The following is a 24,962-nucleotide window of genomic DNA, read 5'->3' on the forward strand; positions in this document are numbered from 1 at the left end:
TAGAGATGAATCATTTGTAAATTTTTTCCAGGATGGGACACAAATGATGTACATACAAACTTATTTTTGGTCTCCTTTCTTTGTCTTCATTGATTTTTCTGATGGGAGAGACAATACATGCTCCCTGAGAATTTAGTGTGCTCATCTAAGGAAAGCACTGGGGCGAGACAGTAGACAGCACACTTGCACAACACATTTCTGCCAGAATTGTTAGAAAAGCTTTCTGAAGCAGGTGGCTATTTTGGCAAGAAATGATAATTAAAGTTTAGGAATTGGAGACAAAAGAACAGAGCAAGTGTATGAAATGGGTACTATATTTAGAGAGAAACCACATGAGATTGCACTTTACTACATATTGGAAGTAGTGTGGGGGGAATGGCAAGATAGGCAGAAGCTACATGATAAATACTACAGCACCCTTCCACTAAAGTGACTTCCTTCTAACACGAATGAGCAGTCAGTAAGCAAGGGTTGACATTCATATTCTTGTTTAGTGGGCAGAACTGAGGAGAACACACAGTAGTGGTGATACTAGCTTAAAAGCATCAGTCTCTACAAAATATGTTGGGACTGTGAAAAAGAAGAAAGTGAGAAACATTTAAAAGAAAAAATTGGTAGGTTCTGGATTAGTAAAGGAAATGTCAAAGGTGACATGCCCAGTTTTCTAGTTTGGTGACTAGTGGCAGGGTACTTTTATCTGAAAGAATTATGCTAGATTGAATGGAAGCTCTTTGGGGTTAATTAATTTTGTATTAAATTCTTTGAATCTTGGATTTCCTGAAACTCTATTAGAGCTGACACTAGAGACTGACACCCTGGGGAGACATAAAGCTGACATATGAGAATAGACCAGATTGTCTCAGGAGAATAAACAAGACTAGGAAAATGAGGGTGAAATTAGAGAACACCAAACATGGAAATGTTTGAAGAAGAAGTGGAATATTTTACCTATTTGCCTTCTTACTCACTAAGAAGAAAACAATTCATAGTGTCAGGTGCAGCAAAGAGGCCCAACAACTTTAAACTAAGGCATTGCTTTGAATCTAGTACTCTGAAATTGAGCATTTGTGGTAGATCCACTGTCTTAATGTGGACTACCTTGTTCTAGTAAAAGTGATTCTCATGGCAATGTTGTCATGATTCTCCTTACCTCACTTTAAGCTAATGCCCCTCTTGCTGCATCATCTTACATTTATTATCCTGTCTGTGATCTTGCTTTTCTTCTCTTTTTGATATCTTCACACCCTACTTTCTGATGCCCTGTGATATCAAACACTTTATAGTCCCAATTCTTTTGGGGCCCTTCTTCTAGCACTGAATGCAAGTAGTATACAGAATGGTTAGGTCCCTCAGGAGACTGGACAGTGTGAGTAGTGGTGTGTGTTCTTCCCGGCTCAGAGCCAACTTTCTTCTAAAGGAACCTTTGTACTCACTGAGATGAAAAGCTGAGATTCAAGTCAAGAGTGGTACTGCTTTTTTTTTTTGCACAAAATAATCCTTGAATATTCCTAGATAATAATTTTTACCTCTGTCCATTGTGTGTCACATTTGGGGGAGATGTGACCCAGTATCTGCTTATCTTAGACAGGCAGCAGTGACAGACCAGCCGGGGAACAGATGAGGGTATGAGAGCAGGGATGACTCAAAGACAGCTATATCACCAAAAAACATTCACTCTCACCTAAATGACAACTCATAAAAGCTGAATCCATGAAGATCCCAACACAGTTTGCAGCTGGTTGGAGAGTCCTCTTTTCTAGCAGTTATTACTGTTTAATAACCTGGGGGAAGGGACTTGTGACCCTTCTAACACTTAGGACTTTCTTGAGACTTCTAAGTTTATTCCATTCCTGAGGCTTGTAAGACTTCTAAGTTTCATTTACTTTCTGGATCTTAAAGAGCCTCTGTCCAAGATGGATTGCTTGAATTTAGAAGAAATCACTACACAATATAGCCCTTTCTATAAATGTATGATAATCCATTGATTAAAGTTACGTGAGAACATAGGGCTAAGAAATCTAGCATGAGGTTTCTGGGAGGCTTAGCTTATTTTCATGTTTGTAACTATTTGGAAATGTACCCACATAATTGTTCTCCTCCTAAGGAGAGCAAAATGAGTCAAATAACTAGAAAAGTCAAATAATCAGAATTTTTATGCACTACCTATTTGCAATAATGAAGGCCATATAACAAGTCAGCCTTTGTGAATTTGGTCACCAAAATATCTCCCAAGACAGGCAGACATCCTTTTTTTTTCCGTTTAGAAACAATCATTTTACATATCAATTCTCCCTTCCCTCTTCCTCCCCTCCTCTCATGCCCCCTACTAACTCCCCAACTCACCCCCACCTGCTCCCCAAGGACAGTGAGGCCTTCCATGGGGGGAATTATCAAAGTCTGTCACATCATTTGGTCTGGGCTGACATAGTATCCTTCCATAGGGAATGGGCTCCCAAAGTCCATTTGTGCACTAGGGATAAACACTGGCTCTGCTTTTAGAGGTCCCATAGACTGCCCTGGCCTCCTAGTTGGCACCCACATTCTGAGGATTTGGTTCAGTCCAATGCTGGTTCCCCAGCTTTACCACTTGGGTCCATGTGCTCTCACTAGGTCAAGTCAGATGGTTCTGTAGGTTTCTCCAGTGAAGTCTTGACTACTTTGGTCATCCCTTCTCCCTCTCTGCAGCTGGATTCCAGGAGTATGGTTCAGTGCTTAGCTGTGGGTACCTGCTTCTGCTTCCATCAGCTACTGGATAAGGCTCTAGGATGGCAATTAATGTAGTCATCAATCTCATTATAGGGGAAGGGCATCAAAGACGGCCTCTCTACTACTGCCTAGATTCTTAGTTGGGGTCATCTTTATGGATCTCTGAACATTTCCCTAGTGCCAGATTTCTCTTTAAACCTATACTGGCTCCCTCTATTAAGGTATCTCTTTTCTTGCTCTCCTCTATTCCTCCCCTGTCTCAGTCTTCCTGATCCCTCTTGTTCTCCTCCCACTCCTTTTCTCCTCTTCTTTTTTTCCTACCTCCCCCACCCTGTGCTCAAGACAGACATCCTAAATGTTTCTCAAACTCTAAATTAATTAAGTAATGTAGTCATTGTCATGGATTTTAAAAATAACTAGAAAGACAGAAATGCCTTCAGGATCCTTAAGAAAAGTTTAACTGATATTCAACATTATATTAATGAAAATGTATTCTAATTTGTAATTTGTATTTTTTTTATAAATTAACCAACATATTTTGTTAGCCTATCAACCTGTCAGCTAGTTTGAGTAACAGAAAGGCCTTTTCCTATGTCATTCTTCTCTGTTGTCTAAGCCAGTAGAAAACCATAGGTTACCCTAAAGAATTCATCAAGCACACCATCTCAAGCCCAGAGAGATATTATTAGGGTCATACTGACTAATAATTTTATCAGTTACATAAGCTGCTCATGCTTTTTGCTGCAGTCGTCCTTGGCAGCTGCATATTAATCATTGCCAGAGTCTGCTTCTTTGTGGAATGCTGTCCTTCCTGCACCCATAATCATTTATAGTTTGCATTCATTACCTAAGAGGAAAGAAAAACCAAAAGTAGATTCAAAAATAAAATTCTGAATTTTTCAAAAGTTTCATATCCAAATAGTCTGTTAAAATTAGATTCTTCTGTGTGTAGAAATTTCTCAGGGGCTTTGGCAATATCTCCGTGGCATTGAATAGTTTAAACAGTACAAGGATTATCAAATAGATACTGTTACATACATTGAGTGAGTTATGAGAAATATGTTATCTGTAGTTAGAGAGTAATGTAGCATGGGTAGCTTAGAACCACAATTTTCAACTACGTTAGAACTTAAATGTAGATAATCTTTAATATCACCATATTGATATTAATAGATCCAGTGAATGATTATATATTTCATTTTCTATAAAAATCATATGTAATTTTAACCTAGTATGTTTTTCTACTATATGCATTGCTGAGTACTTTTAAACTAGTTTAAATTGAATGTGTACTCTTTTTGATCTTTACAAAGTCATGCTCATTTTTTTAAGGTTAAATTACTATATTTTTAACTATTTGGCATGCAGGGAAACTCTCCAGATACAAGAAGGATTGTGTTAAATAATCCATAATATTTAAATGTATTGTGTTAAAAAAGTCTGTAAGTAGGCACAAGGCCTTTATTTTTTCTGATATATATATATATATATATATATATATATATATATATATATATATCAGATATATATCTGCACACACAGAGTGATTTTACTCACAGGTACACTTTAATGTTTTGATCAAATACTTTACACATATACATCACAACTCCTGGTTTAATTGCCCAAACATGAGTGTTTATAATCCTCTGGTTCAGTTCTCAACACCCACATGGTGGCTTACACTGTTTGTAATTCCAGCTCCAAAGGATTCAGTACGTTCTTCTGGTCTCCACAGGTACAAGGCACCCATGTGGTGTGCATACATATGTTCAGGCAAAGCACTCATACAAATAGAACAAAATAAACCACTCTTTTAAAACAACAACAAAAACATTGGAAAAAAAATATCCTCTGTTGTTGCAATCCCAACTTCCAGTTGAAATGAAACATTTAAATGACTATGTGGTAGTATTTTGTGTAGTAGAATGTCATAGAAATGAAAAGAATGTTTACACTGTATAAATTATTATGAATGAATCCTATAAGCATAAGTTCAAATAAAGAAAGTGTTAAGATTACATTTGGTGTGATTCAGTTTTATATAACATTCTATCATGGGCAATTATTTTTTTAGAATATTATATATATGAAGAGAAATATATAGTACAACAATATAATGGTTCTGTTGAAGTCAGGATGGTGAATTTTCTAGGGAGAGCTGTGTTAGGAGAGGTTCATGACTGAAAAGGCTTACACAGGGATCTTCAATGGTAAAACAGTATTTTCTTTCTTAGACTAGCTGGTGGCTGCATTGAGACCTTGTGGGGTTTTGTTTGTTTGTTTTATTTTTTTGTTTTTTGTTTTATTACCAGTTATTTATTAAAGCATACATTTGACTTTTGTGTATTTTGTGAATTCTATTTCAGAATAAAATAGATTAAAAGGTTATTAGTCCCTTAATGGAATTTCCCTTAAAGACAGGATTAAGATATGACTTTCTTAGTGGCAATAAGTAATGACAAGCATATCAGGCTGAAGAGATGGCTCAGGGATTGAGCGCTAATTGCTGTTCTAGAGGCCTTGAGTTCAGTTCCTAGCACCCAAATCAGACAGCTCACCGCCATTAACTCCAGCTCTAGGGGACCTGAGGTCCTTGTCTGGCCTCCATAGGCACCACTCATATATGTGATATACATACATGTACATAACATGCAAACACATAAAACAACAATAATAAAGTATTATAAAGAAAAAAAAAGAAATAAGGAACAGAGTTACTTACTACTTGTCTTGTAAATCAAGATTCCACAGAATCAAGATAGCAGCATTCAGATGTCTTTATTTGTATATTGCATATAACCAAAGCTATTTGTAACATATTTTTCTGGACTTTTTCTACTATGTGTGATAGACCTTAGCTCAAGGGACATTTATTGGCTTTAAACTGGGAGTTCAATGGCAGAGATTTTAATGTGGTTGAAATCCAGGCCTTTTATTTTGTCATCCTAAATCTCTGTAGTTGGGCTTGTCTGCCCCTTCCAAACAGAACCCCTTCAAAGGATATTTAAGAGAAATCTATGAAATTGAATCACTATTTAATGTTTCTTAGGTTAATGTGACCTTGGGCAGGATTCCTAAACCACAGTTCAATTTCTTCCTTTATGATATGGAAATAATATCATTACCTTTGTAGGAATGACCTTGTTATGAGTGTAAAAAATATGACTTACTTTATACATGTCACAAAAGAGAAGTCATGATATGAAATTCGCTTTCCTTAATGGACTTAATATTATTGGTAATTACTTAATGCCTCTGAACCTCACTAGTCTCATATTTCAAATGTAAAAGTAATGTCTACTCTAAGATTTTTGTGAGAATCAGGTGGATTCATGAATGTATCTAGTAATGGTAGCTTCTATTATTTCTAAAATTAACAATTATATGTACATCCTATTATCTTTTTGCCCCTGATCCTGCTTATTTAAATTGGTAACACATAGGAAGCTAATGAGCAAGCATTCCATTTAATTGCGTTTTAGCATTTATTTGATTTAAAGGGGAAAGTAAACAAAGAGCTAGCAGTTAACATTTTATTTGCATTTCAACATATGAACAGAAAAGGAAGAGTCATGAGCTTATGACTTTCCAAATAATCAGCATCTATCGTTATTGGAAAGAAAGTCAGGAAATCAGTAGAGTATTCACTGCTTTCAGAGAAACAGGTAGATCATTCCAAAAGATGCAAAACATAGTGAGGTGGAGTAAGAAACCATTTTACAGTTGATGTCCTTGGATCCTGTTACCATCGAGAGCCATGGGGATGCCCAGGATCAGTTCAGCCACCTGAGACCATGTTGGTGTCCGAGGGTCATGCTGCCAACAGGGTCATACGGATCTGGGTGGCCTGTGCTGCCACCAGGGCCATTGTCTCAGTTAAGGTTTCTATTGCTGTGAAGAGACACCAAGACCATGGCAACTCTTATAAAGGAAAACATTTGAGGTGGCAGCTTATAGTTTCAGAGGTCTAGTCCATTGTCATCATGGTGGGACATGGTGGCTTGCAGGCAGACATGGTACTATGAGACGTAGCTGGGAGTTCTACATCTTGCAGGCAATAGGAAGTGAACTTTGGATGTAGCTTGAACATAATATACGATACCTCAAATCCCACCTCCACAGTGACACACTTTTTCCAACAAGACCACACCTACTTCAACAAGGCCACAACTCCCAATAGTGGCACTTCTATTGGGGGCCATTCTCTTTCAAACCACCATAGCCATGTTGATGTCCAGGTTTGAGCTGCTGCCAAGGGCCATATGTGAGTCCATGGTTCTACTGCACCTGCGGTCTGTGTTGCTCTCCATGGCCTGTGTTAGCACAGGGTGTCATAGGAACCATGCATATTGAAAAATCTGAGGGCTGTGCTCTGCCTGCACTGCCCTTTGCTGGCCCTGGGATAGCTGGTCCTGCCCCTTGCTGACCTCTGAAGCAGAAGAGCTGGCCCCACTTCTCCCAGAATAACAGGCCCCACAATTTGGACAGATGGTCCCACCCCTCACTATAGTCTTCCCAGTGACACACTAAAAAACTAAAATTTGCATGCAAATGCTGGTGGTGAGGGCATGGAAAAGATGCCCTCTCCCCTTGCCCCTGCCACCTGTGGTGGGGTTACCAGAAGTTATGAATAATTTAATGTGCTGAGAACTTGATTCTGGTCCTCTGCAAGAGCAGTGTGTTAATTTGCTTTCCATTGCTATGATAAACAGTGACCAAAATAAATTTCTGGAGGAAAAAGCTTGTTTCACCTTTTACAGAAAAGTTGGGGTAGGAACTGAAGGCAGCTATTGGAGCAGAGAGGGTAGAGGAACAGTGCTTACTGGCTTGCACCTCTGGCTCACATTCAGCTATCTTTCCCTTTTTTCTTTTTCTTTCTTTTTTTGGGGGGTGGAGTGGGGTGGGAGGTTTGAAAACAAGGTTTCTCTGTGTAGTCCTGACTCTCATGGATCTTGCTTTGTAGACCAGGCTGTTCTCAAACTCACAGAAATCCACCAGCCTCTGTCTCCTGAGTGCTGGAATTAAAGTCATGTACAACCATTACCATGCATTAGCTACCTTTCTCATGCATCCCAGAACCGCATGTCTAAGGATGGTATCATCCACAGTGGCTGGGCCCACCCACATCAATCATTGATCAAGAAAATGCTCTAAAGTATTGCCTACAGACCAAGATGATGGGGGGTTTTCTCAATTGATGTTCCTTTACCCCAACTGTAGCTTATGTCAATTAAAAATAAAACAAAAAACTAATAAGGACAAGCAGCAAGAGCTCTTTAGTGCTGAGCCATCTTTGAGGCTTTGCAGCATATTTTCTGTAGTCACCATGCATTTCTGGGAAGTGTATTTGAGGTCCATGATTGACTATAGTTTATTGCAGATTAGTGTGTCACATAAAATATAGAGAGGTGATGGTTTTACTGCCGGCATGATCTAATGCCCTGTGTTAGATGCCAGATGATGTGTTTATCTAAGTTATTCTTTTATCAATAAAAACTCAGGAGTCAGATATTGGGTTGCATACCTGATAGATCTAGAAAGCAGGGGAGAAACAAAGGGCTGACTCTACCTTCCAAGATCAAAACAATTATGAAATCTCCCTAAGCCTCACCTTATCTCTTCCTGTACCTTTCTACCTGGCCCTCTAAAATATCTTTGGCTAATTTTCGTTAGCTTGTTAAGGACTCTGCCCGTTGATTAAAGGTTTAACTTTATTAGTAGTCTCAGATTGTCAGTGCAAACAAATATCCCACAACATTTAGTTATCCCTTGGACATTAAGTATGACAACTTTGTCTCTCTGCTTGCTATAATTTTCAGAATATTGACTACTTTCCTGTTTGTATTGTTAGAGCTCTGTGATATCATAATTACCAAATTCATTCCTTTGATTTCAGGCTTTATTCTCTGTTCAATAAAATATCTCTGAAAATATTGATTTATTTTGGTCATTTAAATCTTATTGATAGAAACTCATCAGATCCTTTTCTATTTTTTTATTGAGAGGAAAATAGCAACATGAAGAAGATTCTAGAAGGATAGAATTACACTATCAAAATTCAAAATAGGACCAAAGATTGATGGCCTAACACCTATAACTATGGAATTTGGGAGGTTTAGGCAATACATAATGAGCCCTTGTTTCAAAAACCAAGCAATAAATAAACAGAAGCCCATTTATTCTTTGTCAGTCTAGTTCTTTTGTGACTATACCTTACTGTAGCCCATTCCTGTGGCAAAGGCTATGTGTACTGTTAAAAGTGATGTGTAGACGAAGTTGCTTGTTGAAGCTATTGGTGATAGAAAATTAATAGTAACTTGGTTATCTATTCATAGGAGCCTGATTTGATGAATTCCAGAATATTCACACACTCGGATACTCTACAACTATTATAAAAATAAAGATGCAACTGTTTATATAAAAAGAGGGAAATAATTCAATATGTTAATGGGAGAAAATCAAAATTGTTATATAAGTATATGGTATATATTTACCTTTTGTGTAGGAAAGAGGAAAGTAAAATAGGATATAATTGTTTTATAGAGAAAAAATATGTGAAGTCTTTTTTAATGCAGAAACCCTGGCAGGGCTCAGAATTATTGAGTAGTTAGGAGATTTTGCTCCAGAGACCAGGGAGCAGGTGTCTAAGTGTAATGTCATAACAGACCTTCAGCCATTTTTGTGGAGGACTTGAAAGACCTTTTGATATATTCTGAACAAGTGGCTTCATTTATATTTCATATGTGTGTTTCCTGTAGATGCCAGAGGAGCAAGCCTTCTGTGTTTTGGTGAAAATCATGTGTAACTATGGATTGCGAGATTTGTACAAAAACAATTTTGAAGATCTTCATTGCAAATTCTATCAACTTGAGAAACTAATGCAGGTAAGGAAAAGTGAGAAATTCTATTACCCACAAATTTGTTATAAAAAACCCCTAACATAATTGATGAACAATAATTAATTACGAAGGTGAAATGAATAAAACTGAAAATGTAAATAGGCTTGTTTTTATTTTATTAATGCTTTTGACTTTTCAGACATGAAAGTTAATTTTTTCAAAAGTCGGTGTACCTTGTCTTTAAAAGTCAAATAACTATATCTAATAAATGAAGAATTATTTGGGCTTGATGACATTTAGATATCTTATTTAAACTATCAAAAAGATACCTTTTCAAAGTGATCATTTTGCACAATAAATGGGTGTGTGTGTGTGTGTGTGTGTGTGTGTGTGTGTTTGTGTTTGTGTTTGTGTTTGTGTATGTGTATGTGTATGTGTGTGGGGTCTGTTTGTCGAGGAAAATGAACATGAGTTTTTCTATGTCTTTGCTTCTGTCCTTCAGTTATGGGAATACTTTGTGCTTGGACTCTCATGCCTTTGAAAAGCATTTGCATGTTTAGCTAGTGAAAGAGTAAAGGTAGCAAAAAGGCATTGTTAGGAGCAGTTATCTTTATTATACTCTTGTACAATTTTATTTTGTCATTTTCATATGATCAAGATGGGTTTTTAAAGATGTATATTATTACCTTTATTTATATGTATGTATGTATGTATGTATATATCTACATGCATATGCATTTATGTTTGGGTCACCATGGTGACCAGAGGAGGGCAGCAGATCTCTGTTAAATGGGAGATACCTGACTTGGGTGCAGGGAACCAAACTCAGGTCCTCTGTAAGAGCTCTGAACTGCTGAAGCATCTCTCCACCCCTCAGATAGTTTTTAATATCTGGCAATGCTTTGGAGTTTTCCAAGTACTCAAGAATATCCTAAAATCATACTATATATCACAGATAATGTTGTTTGACAATTTACAAGGTGAAGATACATTTTGCTTATAAATATCTAGGAGGAAAATCCTAGGTCTTACCTTGGAGTCAGGATTTTCTTTGGAATGAAGGTGTTCTGAGAAAACAAGATTTTCCAAGGAAGCAAGAACACTTGTGATAGCAAAGATAAGTTTTGTTATAACAAGTGTTTTCAGTCTACACTCATCTGTTATCTGTTCAATTCCCATCTCCTGTCATCACGTCTGTACACTGACATAAAAGACAACCAGTGCTGGAATACAATTTGAGTACAACAGAGAGCTTGATATAAATTGCAGTTGTTGCAAGAAGTAAAGCTTCTTCAACTATTGCCCCTCTAAATCTTTGATTTTGACTTCTAGGAACAGCTGCCGGACCTGTACAACCATTTTTGTGATCTGAACCTGGAAGCTCATATGTACGCATCCCAGTGGTTCCTCACTCTTTTTACTGCCAAGTTTCCTCTCTGCATGGTGTTCCACATCATTGACCTACTGCTGTGTGAGGTACAGTAGCCAGTTTTATACTTGTGCGAACTAGAAAAGTCTACTTAGAACAAGTTTTCTTTTTTCCCATACTTTTCTTTTTAACCCATACTCACAGACCAAAATTTCATTTGAATTTTTAATAGAGATTATGTAATTTTATTATTTGTCAGTAATAAAAATATTATGTAATTCCCACAAAATAAAATTAGAAGGTTAAATTTGTATAATTATATTCCTAATAAGCTTATATCTGTGAATAATATATTACCAGTGTAACTTAAAAAGGTTAAATAAATGCATTTAGAGTCAGGGGTTTTTAATATTGATGTATTTATATTACATTAAGGAATATGATTGAGCACACACACACACACACACACACACACAGTAATTAAGTCCTCCATTTGTTATCTTCCTTTGTGTATGTGGTATTTTTGGTTCCTCCAAGAGAGAAAAATTTTAGATCATGTAATTTTCCTTTGCTTTCCTTCTTCACTTCCTCTTTCCTTCTTGCAGTAGCAGGATTCAAACCTTTAGATTTATGTGTTCTGCCACTGAATTACAGCCTCATCCCTTTTATATTTTTAGGCAATAGAATGTGTCAGGAATTCATTTTCAAAAATTCCTTTGCTATTTGCCTTTATTTAGTTTATAATTTTTATTTCCCTTAGTTGACTATATTTGCTTTCTCTGTTTTCTTTTGGGGTGGTGATGTGAGGATTGAACCCTGCCTTATCTGTGCTACTGCTAATCTATTCTACCACTGAAGCACAACCCCATACCTACTTTTTCCTCTTAAATAATTAATTACACATACACATATCTTATACTGTATTGTCTGTCAAAATGACTGCCAATTATCTTTAATGGTAGTTTGATGGGCCAGGCATGGTGGTGCTCACCTTTAGTCCCAGTACTAAGGAAGCAGAGGCAATAGAATCTCCATAAGTCCCAGGCCAGCTGGAGCTATTTAGTGAGACCCTGTCTTAAAAGGGATATCTTGCTTGATGAAAAGAAAAGTATATATTTAACTTAAAATATAAATGTACACAAACATAAGACTACCTACTTTAATCATCCTAGACATTAGTAATTTGACTTTTAAAATAGTATTTGAAAAGTATAAAAGCTGTATAAAGCCAAAGTGCTATTTCTCAGCCTAATGAGTAATATCATTTTATATGCAAACATTGCTGGACTTTTGTTCTCACAGGCGCTTGTGAAATTTGTTGCATAGCATCTGAAATTGGAAAGCATTTTGTAGGCAAGGAAGGTTTTGAATCATTTGTGAAGTACATTGGTTAGAAGATCTGAGTGCTTTGCTAGATTCACAGAAAGAGATCTTGAGTCTTGATTATGTAACAGCTGTTAGTATTCAGGCATCTATACTGGCCTGCTCTTGGGGTTCTGACAGGATATGCCCTCAGCTGCACCACCTGTGCACATTCACTAACTTCTCTTTTAAAAGGGCCCTGCCTACCTCCCATCTCTCTCTCTCTCTCTCTCTCTCTCTCTCTCTCTCTCTCTCTCTCTCTCTCTCCTCTGTCCCTCTCTGTCTCTGTCTCTCTCTCTCTGTCTCTCTCTCTCTCTCTGTCTCTCTCTCTCTCTCTCCACACACACACACACCCTCTCTCCCTCCCTCTTCCGTCCTCCTCCCCCTCCCCCCCCTCTCTCTGCCCCACCTCTGCCCTCCCCCTCTGCCTCTCTCTTCTCTTCTGCAGTTCCTGTCCCCAGAGGACTGGTTTTGACAATCTCCCCTCTCCTTCCCCCCCTTTCCCCCAGTAAAAAAAAACCCTCCACCCAAGTTCTGTTGCATGGCTTCTTTCTCTCTAGCACTGACTTTTAAAGTTACAACAACAGCTATTGATGCTGATTGATAATATATTCATTGTCCTATTCATTTTACTTATAACTTAGTCTACAAAATGCTATTTTAAATATAACCAGTGGGAGACACAAAGAAGCTAAAAACCTTCTTCAATCTGCTATGATAGATCACAATCTATACAAAGAAAATCTGGGCAGTTATGCAAAAATCCAACTTTTCCTGATTATCCTGAATGGTTCTGACTCCCTTTTTAGTACAGTACTCTTTAAAAGAAACCAAATTCAGGTGTTTGAGTTCTGTAATCTTAAAACCAGCTAATATTCAAAATTAATTTTGATAAATAATTCTTCATAGGCTACCCCAAGTTATACACTGAGCTAAGGATAATGTTTCATGAAATGAGGAGAGCGACCATATGATATATTAATGTTTTTCCATTATAATACAGTATGAGCTTGAAATTAAAATAAAGGAAATGACCATATGATATATTAATGAGTTTGCATTATATACAGTATAACCTTGAAACTGTCAGACCCCCAGGAAAGTTCAGGCCTCCAGGATCTCAACCCAGGACTTCGATCACCCCAATCACCAGGCAGATTTGAAAGCTTGATGCAAACAGCATGAGGCTTTATTGTTGTTTAACGAGCTAACCCCATGTTAGCTCAGGTCTTTCACCCACTCGCCATGGAGGATGGCTAGAAAAGACAGCTTGAAGCGGCTGCATAGAGATCTTGTAGGGCAGTGTAAGGGGAGTGTCTAGGCTAAGCACAGGCTTAGGATTGGTGTGGCTCCAGGCTTGAAGGGCTTGCCCTGTGTTGATTGGTCAACTGGTTGTTACGGCCCATAGGCCCTCCCAGGGTGATTGCTATGCTCTGCGCATCATTGCTGTGTACTTGTCCGTAAAGCGCACACAGAGCTGTAAAGCATAGCACCACTAGCTAACTTCTGATTGGTTCCTTGCCATGAGGCAGGCATCTGACCTCCTAGTGACCAAGGCAAGGTCATGGCAAGCACATGTTCGGCTGTTATGGCCGAACATGTCATGGCTGGTCCCTTCAAAATTACCATCACTTCATATTGTTTTCTTAAAAAGGTTATCTGTGTTGGTACTGGATAAGTTTATGGTTTTGATTACAAGATTTAGTGTGCTTAATTGTTCTGCTAAATGTATTTATCTATTGTTTATGGTAGAAAAGTAATGCTGTAGTGTAGTTTGCTGGATGGATGACTTTCTGAAATTGTCTCCTGAGCCATGACACCTGGCACTGTTTATGGGTCTTCTGGAACCTGGATTCACAATTTCTTGGAAAATTTAATCTTGAAGACACTTGAATTTCTAATGTTAAGAAAATCACTCAAATTTACAGTAAAGAAATGCAAACAAAATTTAAAAGCCTTCCTGTCCTTTGCCATCTGTGATCACAGTAGGTGAAAGATCACAGTGTTCATCACAGTTAATAAACCACCAGGTGTTTCATTCTTTCACTATCAGCCTATACTCTGAAGCTGCTTTTTATTTTTAATGATCATACAAAGTAATTTTTTCATTATTGCATTTTAATGCATTTTAAAAACTCTCCTTACTCACTCTTCTTCTTTTTTTATTTTTATTTTATTTTATTTTATTTTTATTTTTTTATTTTTTATTTTTATTTATTTATTTTTGGTTTTTTGAGAGAGGGTTTCTCTGTGTAGCTTTGGAGCCTATCCTGGCACTCACTCTGTAGACCAGGCTGGCCTCGAACTCAGAGATCCTCCTGCCTCTGTCTCCTGAGTGCTGGGATTAAAGGCATGTGCCACCGAAGCTCAGCTTCCTTACTCTTCTTTAAAAATTCTTTTCTCTCCTCTCATGGACACCTTTCTTTCTGGGACTGGGTTACCTCATTAAATATAATAATTTCCAGATCCATTAATATTACCCAGAGTTTCATTTTTCCTTTTGGATGAATAAGAAAGTTCATTGGGTATATGTATAGGATTTTCATTTTCCATTCATCTGTTAGGGGACATCTAGGTGGGATACATTTCCTGGCTGTTGTGAACAGTGCACCAGTGAACATGGCTGTGCAAGTATCCATGGTGCTATTTAGAGTTTTTAGGATGTACCCAATAGTAGTAAAGCTGGGTTATATGAAAACTTTAGTTTTAGGTTATTAGGAATCCTCCTATCTAAAGTGCTTCTCTGTTGCTTCGTGAAACACCTTGACCAACAGCAACTTGTTAGGTGGCTTTTATTTCCTGATCACAGTCCATTATTGAGGAAAGTCAGATCAGGAACTCAAGCAGGAGCAGAGGTAGGAACAGATAATAATGACCTGTTCCCCTGGTTTTGCTCAGCTTCCTTTGATATACTGCCCAGCCCTATCTCTGCAGGGGTTGTACTGCTTGCATGACAATATCCCAAAAGCTGACATTCTTGACATTCCCAAAGGCACCTCCTCAGTTGAGGTTTCCCTCTTGCCAGGTGACTCTACTTTGTGTCAAATGACAACAAACCCAACTAGCACACCTCCTTGATTTCCATAGTGGCAGCACTAGTTTACATTCCTACCAGCTGTGAATCAGGGTTTTGTTTTTGTCTTCAGATCCTTGCCAGCATTTGTTTTGTTAATGGTGGACATTCTGACTGTAATAAGGTGGGCTCTTAAAGGAGTTTACATTTCTCTGATAGATAAGGAAGTTGAATATTCTTCATAACTTTGTTGGCCATTTGTGATTCATCTTTTAAGAAGGGTCTGTTCAGTTTATTTCCCCATTGATTCATTATTTATTGATCAGCATTTTTGTTTTCTTGTGTGTTTATTTTTCACACTTCTTTATATATTCTGGATAGCGTTACCATATCCAAATCTGGCAAAAAAATTTTTTTCCTATTCTGTGGGCTGTTTTCACCATGCTGATATTTCCCTTTCCTATGCAAAAGCTTTTTGATTTCATGTAATTCCCATATGTCAGTATTTTTTATACTGTTGGAATCCTTTTTAGAATGTTCTTGCCTTCCCTTTGTCCTAAATTATTTTCCTGAATCGTGTTTTAAATTAAAACCTTTGATCCATCTTGGTTTGTTTTTGTGGGTGGTAGGTAGGATATATGGTTTTAATTTCATTCTTTTGTATGTGGCTATCCAGATTGCCAGCACTATTTGTTCAATGGGGTACTTTTTCTCTAATGTAATTTTTAACACCTTTGTAGAAAACATTAGATGGCCAAAGATATATACATTTATTTCTGGATCTTCTATTATTTGTCTACTGGCCCACATGTTTTTATGCCAGTACTATGCTTTCTTTGTCACAGTATTTCTGGGGTGTGAATTTGAGGTCAGCTATTGTTAAAGCATTCATTATCTGTGCCTTTTGTGTTTATTTTAGAGTTATCTTTTCTAGTTCTGTGAAGAATGTCTTTGTAATTTTGATTGGGATTGCATTTGAATCTGTAGATTAATTACTTTTGATAACACAGCCATTCTACACAGTTGATTCTGCTATTCTGGGAGCTTGGAAGGTCTTCTGTTGTATGGTGTCTTCTTCAATTTCTTTGTTCAGTGTCTTAAAGTTTTTACTGCAGAGGTCTTTGACCTCATTGGTTAGGTTTATTTCCGTACCTGCATAGCTTTCCAAAATGTGGGGTAAGTTATTGTCGTAGCATCATGATTTCTAAGGAAGTAACGGAGTAAAGTAGTTTTTCAAAATAAACTGTGAGGAACAGTATTGTAGTGTGCCTCAGGATGTTCACTTTTTCCACTAACTCATCTCTGTCATCTTTGTCAAGAATTATTTTGCAAAGGAGTTTTTGAATAAACTTTGACTTCCTGCCTGTCTGCTTTTTCTCTTTGCCATTTTCCTTCTTCTAGTTAATAAAATATTTATATCAAAAGCTATTCTTTTCTATGTACTAAATATTCTAGTGGAAGAAATGGTCTTAAATAAACTGTATACTGGATCTTTTTTTATATCTGTTTATAAGAAAACAGTACACATTTTTATATTTGTCAATTAATATTTTGCAAATGGAAGAATAGGAAATTCTGAGAAATATGTTGGTTTTTTTCAAAGTCATTCTAACTAAAAAACACTAGTCAGTAAAGTGTTTTACTCAAAAATCCTATTATAATGTAAAAGAGAAAGACTGAGTTTGTCTTTATTCTTAAGGGGCAGAATCATCATGTCATGGATTCCTTTTTTTCATTCTGAAGTTGGGAATACAAAGTTAATTTGTCAGAAAGGGGATAATTTTCTCATTTTGGCACTACAACTTGAGTTTTAAAAACCTTCTAGTTATTAATAATTGTTATTTAAAATACTTAAATCTGACTGTATGGCGGTCTGTGCAGATTCCCTATTGTGTGGTAACATGGTATAAATAAAGAGTTCTGAAATATACTTCTTATGCTAAAAGGTGCCCCGGCCTGCGGGGCTCCGGTAATTGGTGGGTCCGAGGTGGATCACGCCTGCAAATAATGGGCGAGAAAGGAGCGGGACCAAGCAGATTCCATTGTCAAGGCCCGTTTATTGATTAATCCAAGGGGTTTTTATAGAGAAAGGAGGAAGCAGAGAAAAAGGAGGTGGGGGGAGGGATGAGTTAATTGTTCTCAGGCAGGTATCCGGAATCTCCTGTGTTTATCTCAAGCACTAACTAAGGAAATGGGGGAGGGGATAGGTGTTAGTTGCTTCTCAGGCCAGGTCCAGGAACCTGAGGGGTGGGATGCTAGGCTAGCTAGGCATGGGGGGTCGCCAAGGCTGGCTTCTGACAAAAAGGAATGCACTATCTCTAAAGTTTTAGCCCACATTTGAAAGGAAAATCATTTTAACACCCTGTTGTAATGTCTGTCTTTTTCTTTTTAAAATTGTTTTATTAATTTATTTTTTTATATTCCAATCCCAGTTCCTCCTCCTTCCTCCCTCCTCTCCCCTGCTCCCCCCACTCTTCCCCCACCTCCCATATGCTCCTCAGAGAGGGTAAGGGCTCCCCTAGGAAGTCTACTTATTAAGTCTGTCCCATCATCTCATTGAGGCAGGACCAAGGTACCTTTCCATCCCCCAGCACACATGTGTCTAGGCTGAGCAAGGTATCTCTCCGTATAGAATGGGCTCCACTAAGTCAGTTTGTGCATTAGAGTTAGATCTTAGATCCCACTGCCATGGCCTCATACTGTCTCAGCTGCACCATTGTCACCTATATTAAGGTAGTCTAGTTTGGTCTTTTGCAGGTTCCCCATTTGTCAGACTGGAGTCAGTGATCTCTCACCAGCTCGGGTCAGCTGATTCTTTTGGTTTCCCCATCATGGTCTTGACTCCTTTCTTCATACTATTGCTCCTCCCTCACTTTGATTGCACTCCAGGAGCTTGGCCTGTTGGGTAGTTGTGGATTTCTGCATTTGTTTCCACCAGTTTCTGAAGCTTCTCTGTGGTTGTGGATTGTAGGCTGGGTATCTTTTGCTTTAATGTCTGTTTTGGGATAAGAAGCCTGCACATTAATATTATAGTGTAAATATTGTGCTGTTAACCCACCAAAAATAAAATGCTTCACTTTTTGAAATAACTTTTTATTAGTATAACAAAAATTAATGTTAATTAAGAAAAGTTGATGTTTTCTCATAGAAGGAATGTGCCTAAGGTAGTCAGCACCAAGATCATACAAAGCAGCGTCTCATCTGCATTTCAACACTTGCTTCAGGACATTCTCAAGTTGTCCTGATGCTCAGCACCATACCTTTGTCTTTCATGTTTCTGTACTTCATGTAATCATACACAACAAACTTCTTGGATAATTTCCTTTTTATCCCGTGTCATGTTTATAAGATTCATCCACATTTTTCCATCTAAATATGGTTTATTTTCTTCATTGTAACTACACTACGTTCTTCTGTTTCGTTGTTGATACCCTCAGCATTATTTCCCTATTAAGGCTGTTAAGTATGGCTGTGAGTGATCCTGAATTTGTCACACACTTCTGTGGATATACTCCTAGAAAGTTCCCAGTTTGAGTGTATGTATGCTCAATATGAGTAGATACTGCCAAATGCATTCTAAACCACACTAGCCATTGTCTTTTGAGTTGTTTTATTCAGTATAAGAATTCCTTGTAACCAAAGGAAATAGATTTGTTGCGTTTTTAGATAGCTAATCCTAGGTCAGATTCTAATTCACAAAAATGCAGTAAAATGAAACTCATTTAGATATTGAAGTGATTGACTTGACTTCTGAAATTCCATAGCGATAGGGACCAGGGCTACATCTAAAAGCTGAAGCAACTTTTCCCATTTTCTTGAAAAAAGATTTTTTTCCTCATAATATATCCTGAATACAGTTTACCCTAACTCCTTCCAGTTCCTCCCCAATTCCCTCCCATACTGATCCAGTCTCTTTCTATTATTCATTAGAAAACAAATGGACTTCTAAGGAATAATAATAAAATAATGTAAGATAAGATAAAAGCTAACATATGAGAATTCCATAAAACACACAGAAGGAACATAGATCAAGAGAGGGCACAGTACAGAGAGACTCATTCCCACACTCAGGAATAACATAAAAACACTAAATTGGAAACCATAATGTATGCATAGAAGACCTGGTGCTAACCTGCGCAAGCCCTGTGCATGCTGCTTCAGTCTCTATGAGTTCAATGTTTCTTTTGTTTATTGGTATCTTCCATCCCCTCTGGCTCTTACATTCTTTCCACCTCCTCTTCCTTAGGATAGAGACTTCCCATTTAGGTTTGAGTGCTCCAAGGGTTCTAACTTTTTGCATAATGTCTGGCTGTGGGTCTCTGTTATTTGTTCCCATCTGCTTCAGGAGGGATCTTCTCTGATGATTGCTTAATAAGACACTGACCTGTGAGTAAAAGAGAATATCACTGGGAGTCATTTTATTGGTACTTTTTTTATTACTCTAGGCCCCTGGGCTATCTAGTCTCAGGTTATTGGTCACCCAATCAGTGTTGGGTATGGGTTCCATCTTATGGAGTGGGCCTTAAGTCAAATCAGATATTGGTTGGTTACTCCCGTAAGCATAGTGCCACCGTTGCTTTACTTTATCTTTCAGGCAGGAAAGTATTGTATAGATCAAAGCATTTGTGGATGGGTTGTTGTTTACCTTCCTGTACCAAAGACACTACAGCATAGGCGTGAAGGCTCTATGGAGGCACCAGCTCAACTTCTCCATATTCACTGAGTTATATAGGTGTTTTCAGCAATGGGGCCTTGTCGTTAGTTTGTGGAGAGCAACCTATAATCTTGGCAACAGCCTGGGTCGTTTGGGGATTCCCATGGGACCCCTTTGGCCAACAGCTCAATTAAATGTAACACAATCCTGGGGCCTAGAGTCACTTTTGTGCCTGTATAACAGAAGTTACCTTTCTGGGGAAAATTCTGAAAGGATTCACTGTTAGGGGAACATAGAGACAGTATAAAATGAGTTAACAGTTAAGATACTAGACTTAAGATCTTGATCCTTTCTGCATATCTTGCTCATGTTAGTTAACCAGTGCAAACCTCTTTAGCTTTATTTGTAAAATAAGATATCTCTCAGGTCAAATAAGATTGTGACAAAGTGTTTAGCATTAAATGTCCCATTAATTATAAAATTCCTTTGTCCTGTGCTCTACTCATCCATCTTTTGATTACTTCTCAGTTTTTTAAGTGAACCAGTCTCCTTAATCTCACCCCTAGACACACCTAATTGAAATACTTTTTTGGTAAAAATAAAATTTTAGCCAGTGGCCTTAATAGAAGTTTCTTTTTTCTCTCTTTTCCTATTAGTAATTCAAGTAGTTCTCCAAAGTTTGCTTTCCCTCCCTTTCCCTTCACCATTTCCCAAAAGAAGTAAGGAAAACTGCAGCATTTCTCTTAGTCTTGACAAGATAACTGACAGCAGGTGTTTGAAGCTGACTCTTCCTAGATAGTTCAATTTTAAAGTATAAGATATATTCAGCTTTATATAGCAACTTGATATTTCATGAAATTTAAGGAAATCATTGGCCCTTTGAATTATAGTATGTCTCCAGTGCCTCCTTTCTTATAAGAATGATGAGAAAATGACAGTTCCATATTATCTGATTTAAAAGCACCAAGGGTAATTCCCCTTTCAAGGAGTTTCTAACAAGAGTTGAATAGATTCATTATATAACATTCTCCCCATTTAACCCCAATACCTCCTTCCCCCTCCATAAAAAAGCCTCTTCAGAATAAGATGATCTAAAGACAGTTAAGACTCTAGAAAGAACAAATATTTCTAAAAACCCTCAAGAGTTGTTGATGTATATGAACAAGAATATAGAAAATAAGTGCTTTGTGTAATCAACAACAACAGTAAACCTGCATAGGCTGCTTAAAGTTTTATTTGCCAGTGGAAGTTTGAGAACTATGAAAACACTCTCTCTAAAGTCTTGTTCCTGAATCATGGCAGCAGCCTGTTTCACAGTTAGCACCCCATACATACATGTATGCACACACCACCTTAGGAATAAATTTAAATACAGAACTAAAATAACTTTACAATGAAGATTATAAAACAAAAACTTCAAAGATCTCTCATTCATGCATTATACAATTTGGTATTATTAAACTTACAGAATCAATTCAGCTTTCATCAGAGTATCAAGATTTTGAAAAGAAATCTCAAAAGGAAAAAAAAAAGCAAAGAGAACAAAACTGTAGGTACGACAATACCTGATTTCAAGCTACTTCAAGAACCATAATAACAAAGACATAGACCAGACACATAGACCAATAGAAAACAGTATGAAACCCAGAATCCAATAAAGCTTTACAACTGCAGTCCTTTAACAAAGGTGCCAAAAACCTATTTGAAAAAAAGACAACCACTTCAGTAAAAGGTTCTGAAACTATTGTATCTTTCCCTGTACAAAACTCAACTCAAAAGTAAATCAGAGGCCATAATATAAAACCTGAGATTATAAGAGTATAAGAAGAAAACATGGGTATAACATTGAAGATACTGGTATAGTCAATAATCCTCTGGGTAAGTCCAAGATACAAAATTAAAAATTGACATCCTGTATCAATCTAAAAAAAAAAAAAAAGTTGGTACAGAAAACAGAAGAGATAACCTACAGAGAAAAAGACAATAGGATAGGATAGGAAGAACTGAGTAGCTGTTCATCTGGGGATAGCTTAATATCCCAGAGCTATAAAGAACCTTCAAACTGCATTTGCCTGGCAGGAGTTACCATGATGACCAAAGTGGTTTTCCCAGGGTAAGGCTTAACTATTGCACTTTGGGTGTGCTGACTTCTGTAATTTTCCCAAATGTGGGAAATGCTGACTGTTTAATTTACAGTACTGGGAGAATGCCCTGTGTCTTTTGCCCTCAGAGTAATGTCAAAAGTGATACTATACCACTATATTTAGAAGGAATATTATAAGAAACAATGTCAGAATATGGAGGAAATGAACTTGTATACATCGTTGGTCAAGTTGTAAGTATGGTGGTTTGAAAAAGAATGTCTCCTGTAAGCCTATATATTTGCATGCTTAGTCCCCAATTGATAGATTGTTTGGAATAATTAGGACATGTGGCCTTGTTGGAGGAAGTGTGTTGCTGGAGGTGGGCTTTGAAGTTCAAAAGCCTACTCTAGGCCCAGTTTATATCTCTGTTTGCCTGCTGCCTGTGCATCAGAATGTAAAGCAATCAGCTACTTGCCTAGTGTCTTGCCTGTCTGTTTCCCATCATTGATGATAATGGACTAGCCCTTTAACTGTAATCATGCTTTCTTTTATGAGTTGGTCAGCAATAGAACAGTAACTAAGACACTATGAAGAAGAGTATGAAGCTATTCTAAGATTCTAAAAGTAGAACTTCCACATGACTCAGCTATTCTCCTCAATATATAAATGAAATCAGCACACTAAAGAAATACCCATTTGCACATTTTTGGGTTTTTTTTCCAGTTTTTTTTTCTATTTGCACATTTTTATTGCAAACATACATATAGTAGCTAAGATATGGGATCACCAATGTGTCTATCAAATAAATTGGTAAGAGAAATAAAGTATACACATAACAAGGTTTCAACAAAATGGGTGGAACTGGAAGTCATCATGTTAAATCAAATAGGCCAGACATAGACAAATACCACATGCCCTGTTTTTTGTTTGTTTTTTTAATACTGTCATTCTTTGGGAAATCCAGGAAAACTTTACAAAACACACTTTAGGTTATGGTTCTTCTGTGCTGAAACCTCTTGCAGTGTTTGTCACTCTATGACACATTTTCACTGGCTGATGGCCTTCCCTTTCCTCCCAACAGGATACTAGTCGGTCTTTTTTACTGTGCTTCAAGACTGCCTGCCCTCTTCTAGGTTCTGTAGCTTTTAAGTTTTTCATTTGAAAATACTTGTGCTGTTTTTTTTTTCTTCTACCTGCATCACCGTCTTCACTCTTTCTTCCCTTGTTTATATTGAGCTATACATTTCCCCCCATTCCCCTTCCCTCCTCCCCTCTCTGCTTCCACCCTCTCCCATCCCCCACACATTCCCAGTTTACTCAGGAGAGCTTGTCTTTTTCTCTACTTCCTAGGTGGATCCATGTGTGTCTCTCTTAGGGCCCTCTTTGTTACCTAGGTTCTCTGTGGTTGTGGGCTATATGCTGGTTATTCTTTGCTTTATGTCTAATATCCACTTATGAGTGAGTACATATTATATTTGTCTTTCTGGGTCTGGGTTACCTCACTCAGGATAGTTTTTTTTTTTTTTTTTCTATTTCTGTCCATTTGTCTGCAAATTTCAAGATGTCATTGTTTCTTACAGCTGAATAGTACTCCATTGTGTAAATGTACCACATTTTCTCTATCCATTCTTCAGTTGAGGGGCATATAGGTGTTATTCTTTTGTTTAAAAAGAAGAAAAGAGAATTTGCTGAGACAGACATATTGACTATAAGTTTATTATAAGGCCCGGCAGAATGGGGAGACTAAGAAGAGGAACAGGGTAAATGGCTGACCACCATAGCCGGTCGCCTTAGAGAGACAGAGAGAGCGCACAGAGCGCCGGACAGAGGAACAGAGCGGGACAGAGAAACAGAGAGATAGAGGAACAGAGAGAGAGAGAGTAAAGGGGCAGGGGCCTATCTTTTAAAGGGGTCCTCTGCACGTGCATGCAGACTTCTTTCCCATGGAACCTTGGGCTGACCAGGGTATTGCCTGAGTGGATTCCATCAGGTAACAGGGGCAGGCCAGCATAATGCCTGAACCTTTCAATAGGTTGTTTCCAGGTTCTGACTATTTTTAATAGTGCTACTGTGAACATAATTGTGCAGATCTTCTTGTGGTGTGAGTATGCATTCTTTGGGTATATGCCCAAAAGTGGTATTGAGGTAGAGTGAGACCCAATTTTCTGAGAAACTACCATGCCCCGGCCCTCGGGGCTCCGGTAATTCGTGAGTCCAAGGTGGATCAAGCCTGAAAATAATGGGCCAGAAAGAAGGAGGAGACCAAGCAGGGTTTTTCTTTTGTCTAGGTCTGACTTTATTGAAACCAAGGGGCTTTTTAAAGAAAAAGGGGGAAGCAGAGAAAAAGGAGGTGGGGGGAGGAATGAATGTTAATTGCTCTCAGGCCAGGGCAGGTATCCAGAATCTCCTGTGTTTATCTCAAGCACTAACCTAAGGAAGTGGGGGAAGGAATAGGTGTTAATTGCTTCTCAGGCCAGGTCCCCAACCTGAGGGGTGGGATGCTAGACTGTCTGGTGGCTAGCTGGGCATGGGGGGTCGCCAGGCTTGTGTAAATAAGGACCAAGGCTGGCTTCTGATACTACCATACTGATTTCCAAAGCATCTGTACAAATTTGCACTCCCACCAGCGTTGTAGGTGTGTTCCTCTTACCCCACATCCTCTCCAGCATAAGCTGTCATCAGTGTTTTTGATCTTGGCTATTCTGACAAGTGTAAGATGGTATCTCAGAGTTGTTTTGATGGTATCTCATTTCTCTGATGACTAAGGATGTTGAGCATTTCCTTCAGTGACTTTTGAACATTTGAGATTCTTTCATTGATAGTTCTCTGTTTAAATCTGTACTCCATTTTATAATTGGATTATTTGATCTTTTGATGTCTAATTTCTTGAGTTCTTTGTATATTTTTGAGATCAGTCCTCTGTCAGATGTGAGGT

General features: G+C 37.8%; 1 protein-coding gene and 1 non-coding gene across 6 annotated transcripts in view; both read left to right on the top strand.

Moving 5' to 3' along the window:
* Rabgap1l (RAB GTPase activating protein 1 like) overlaps nucleotides 1–24,962 on the top strand; it is a 560,109-nt gene that overhangs the window by 333,067 nt on the left and 202,080 nt on the right. For all 5 annotated transcript variants that reach the window (XM_035445764.1, XM_035445765.1, XM_035445766.1 and 2 more), the window contains 2 exons: nucleotides 9,465–9,590; nucleotides 10,878–11,021. In XM_035445764.1, the coding sequence (XP_035301655.1) occupies nucleotides 9,465–9,590; nucleotides 10,878–11,021 (270 nt within the window). The remainder of the gene's footprint in view (nucleotides 1–9,464; nucleotides 9,591–10,877; nucleotides 11,022–24,962) is intronic.
* On the top strand, nucleotides 22,008–22,170 carry LOC113833699. Its single transcript, XR_003485872.1, has one exon. It is a non-coding gene; the product is annotated as a U1 spliceosomal RNA (small nuclear RNA).

The sequence above is a fragment of the Cricetulus griseus genome, chromosome 5, assembly GCF_003668045.3.
Source record: "Cricetulus griseus strain 17A/GY chromosome 5, alternate assembly CriGri-PICRH-1.0, whole genome shotgun sequence".
Classification (NCBI taxonomy): Eukaryota; Metazoa; Chordata; class Mammalia; order Rodentia; family Cricetidae; genus Cricetulus; species Cricetulus griseus.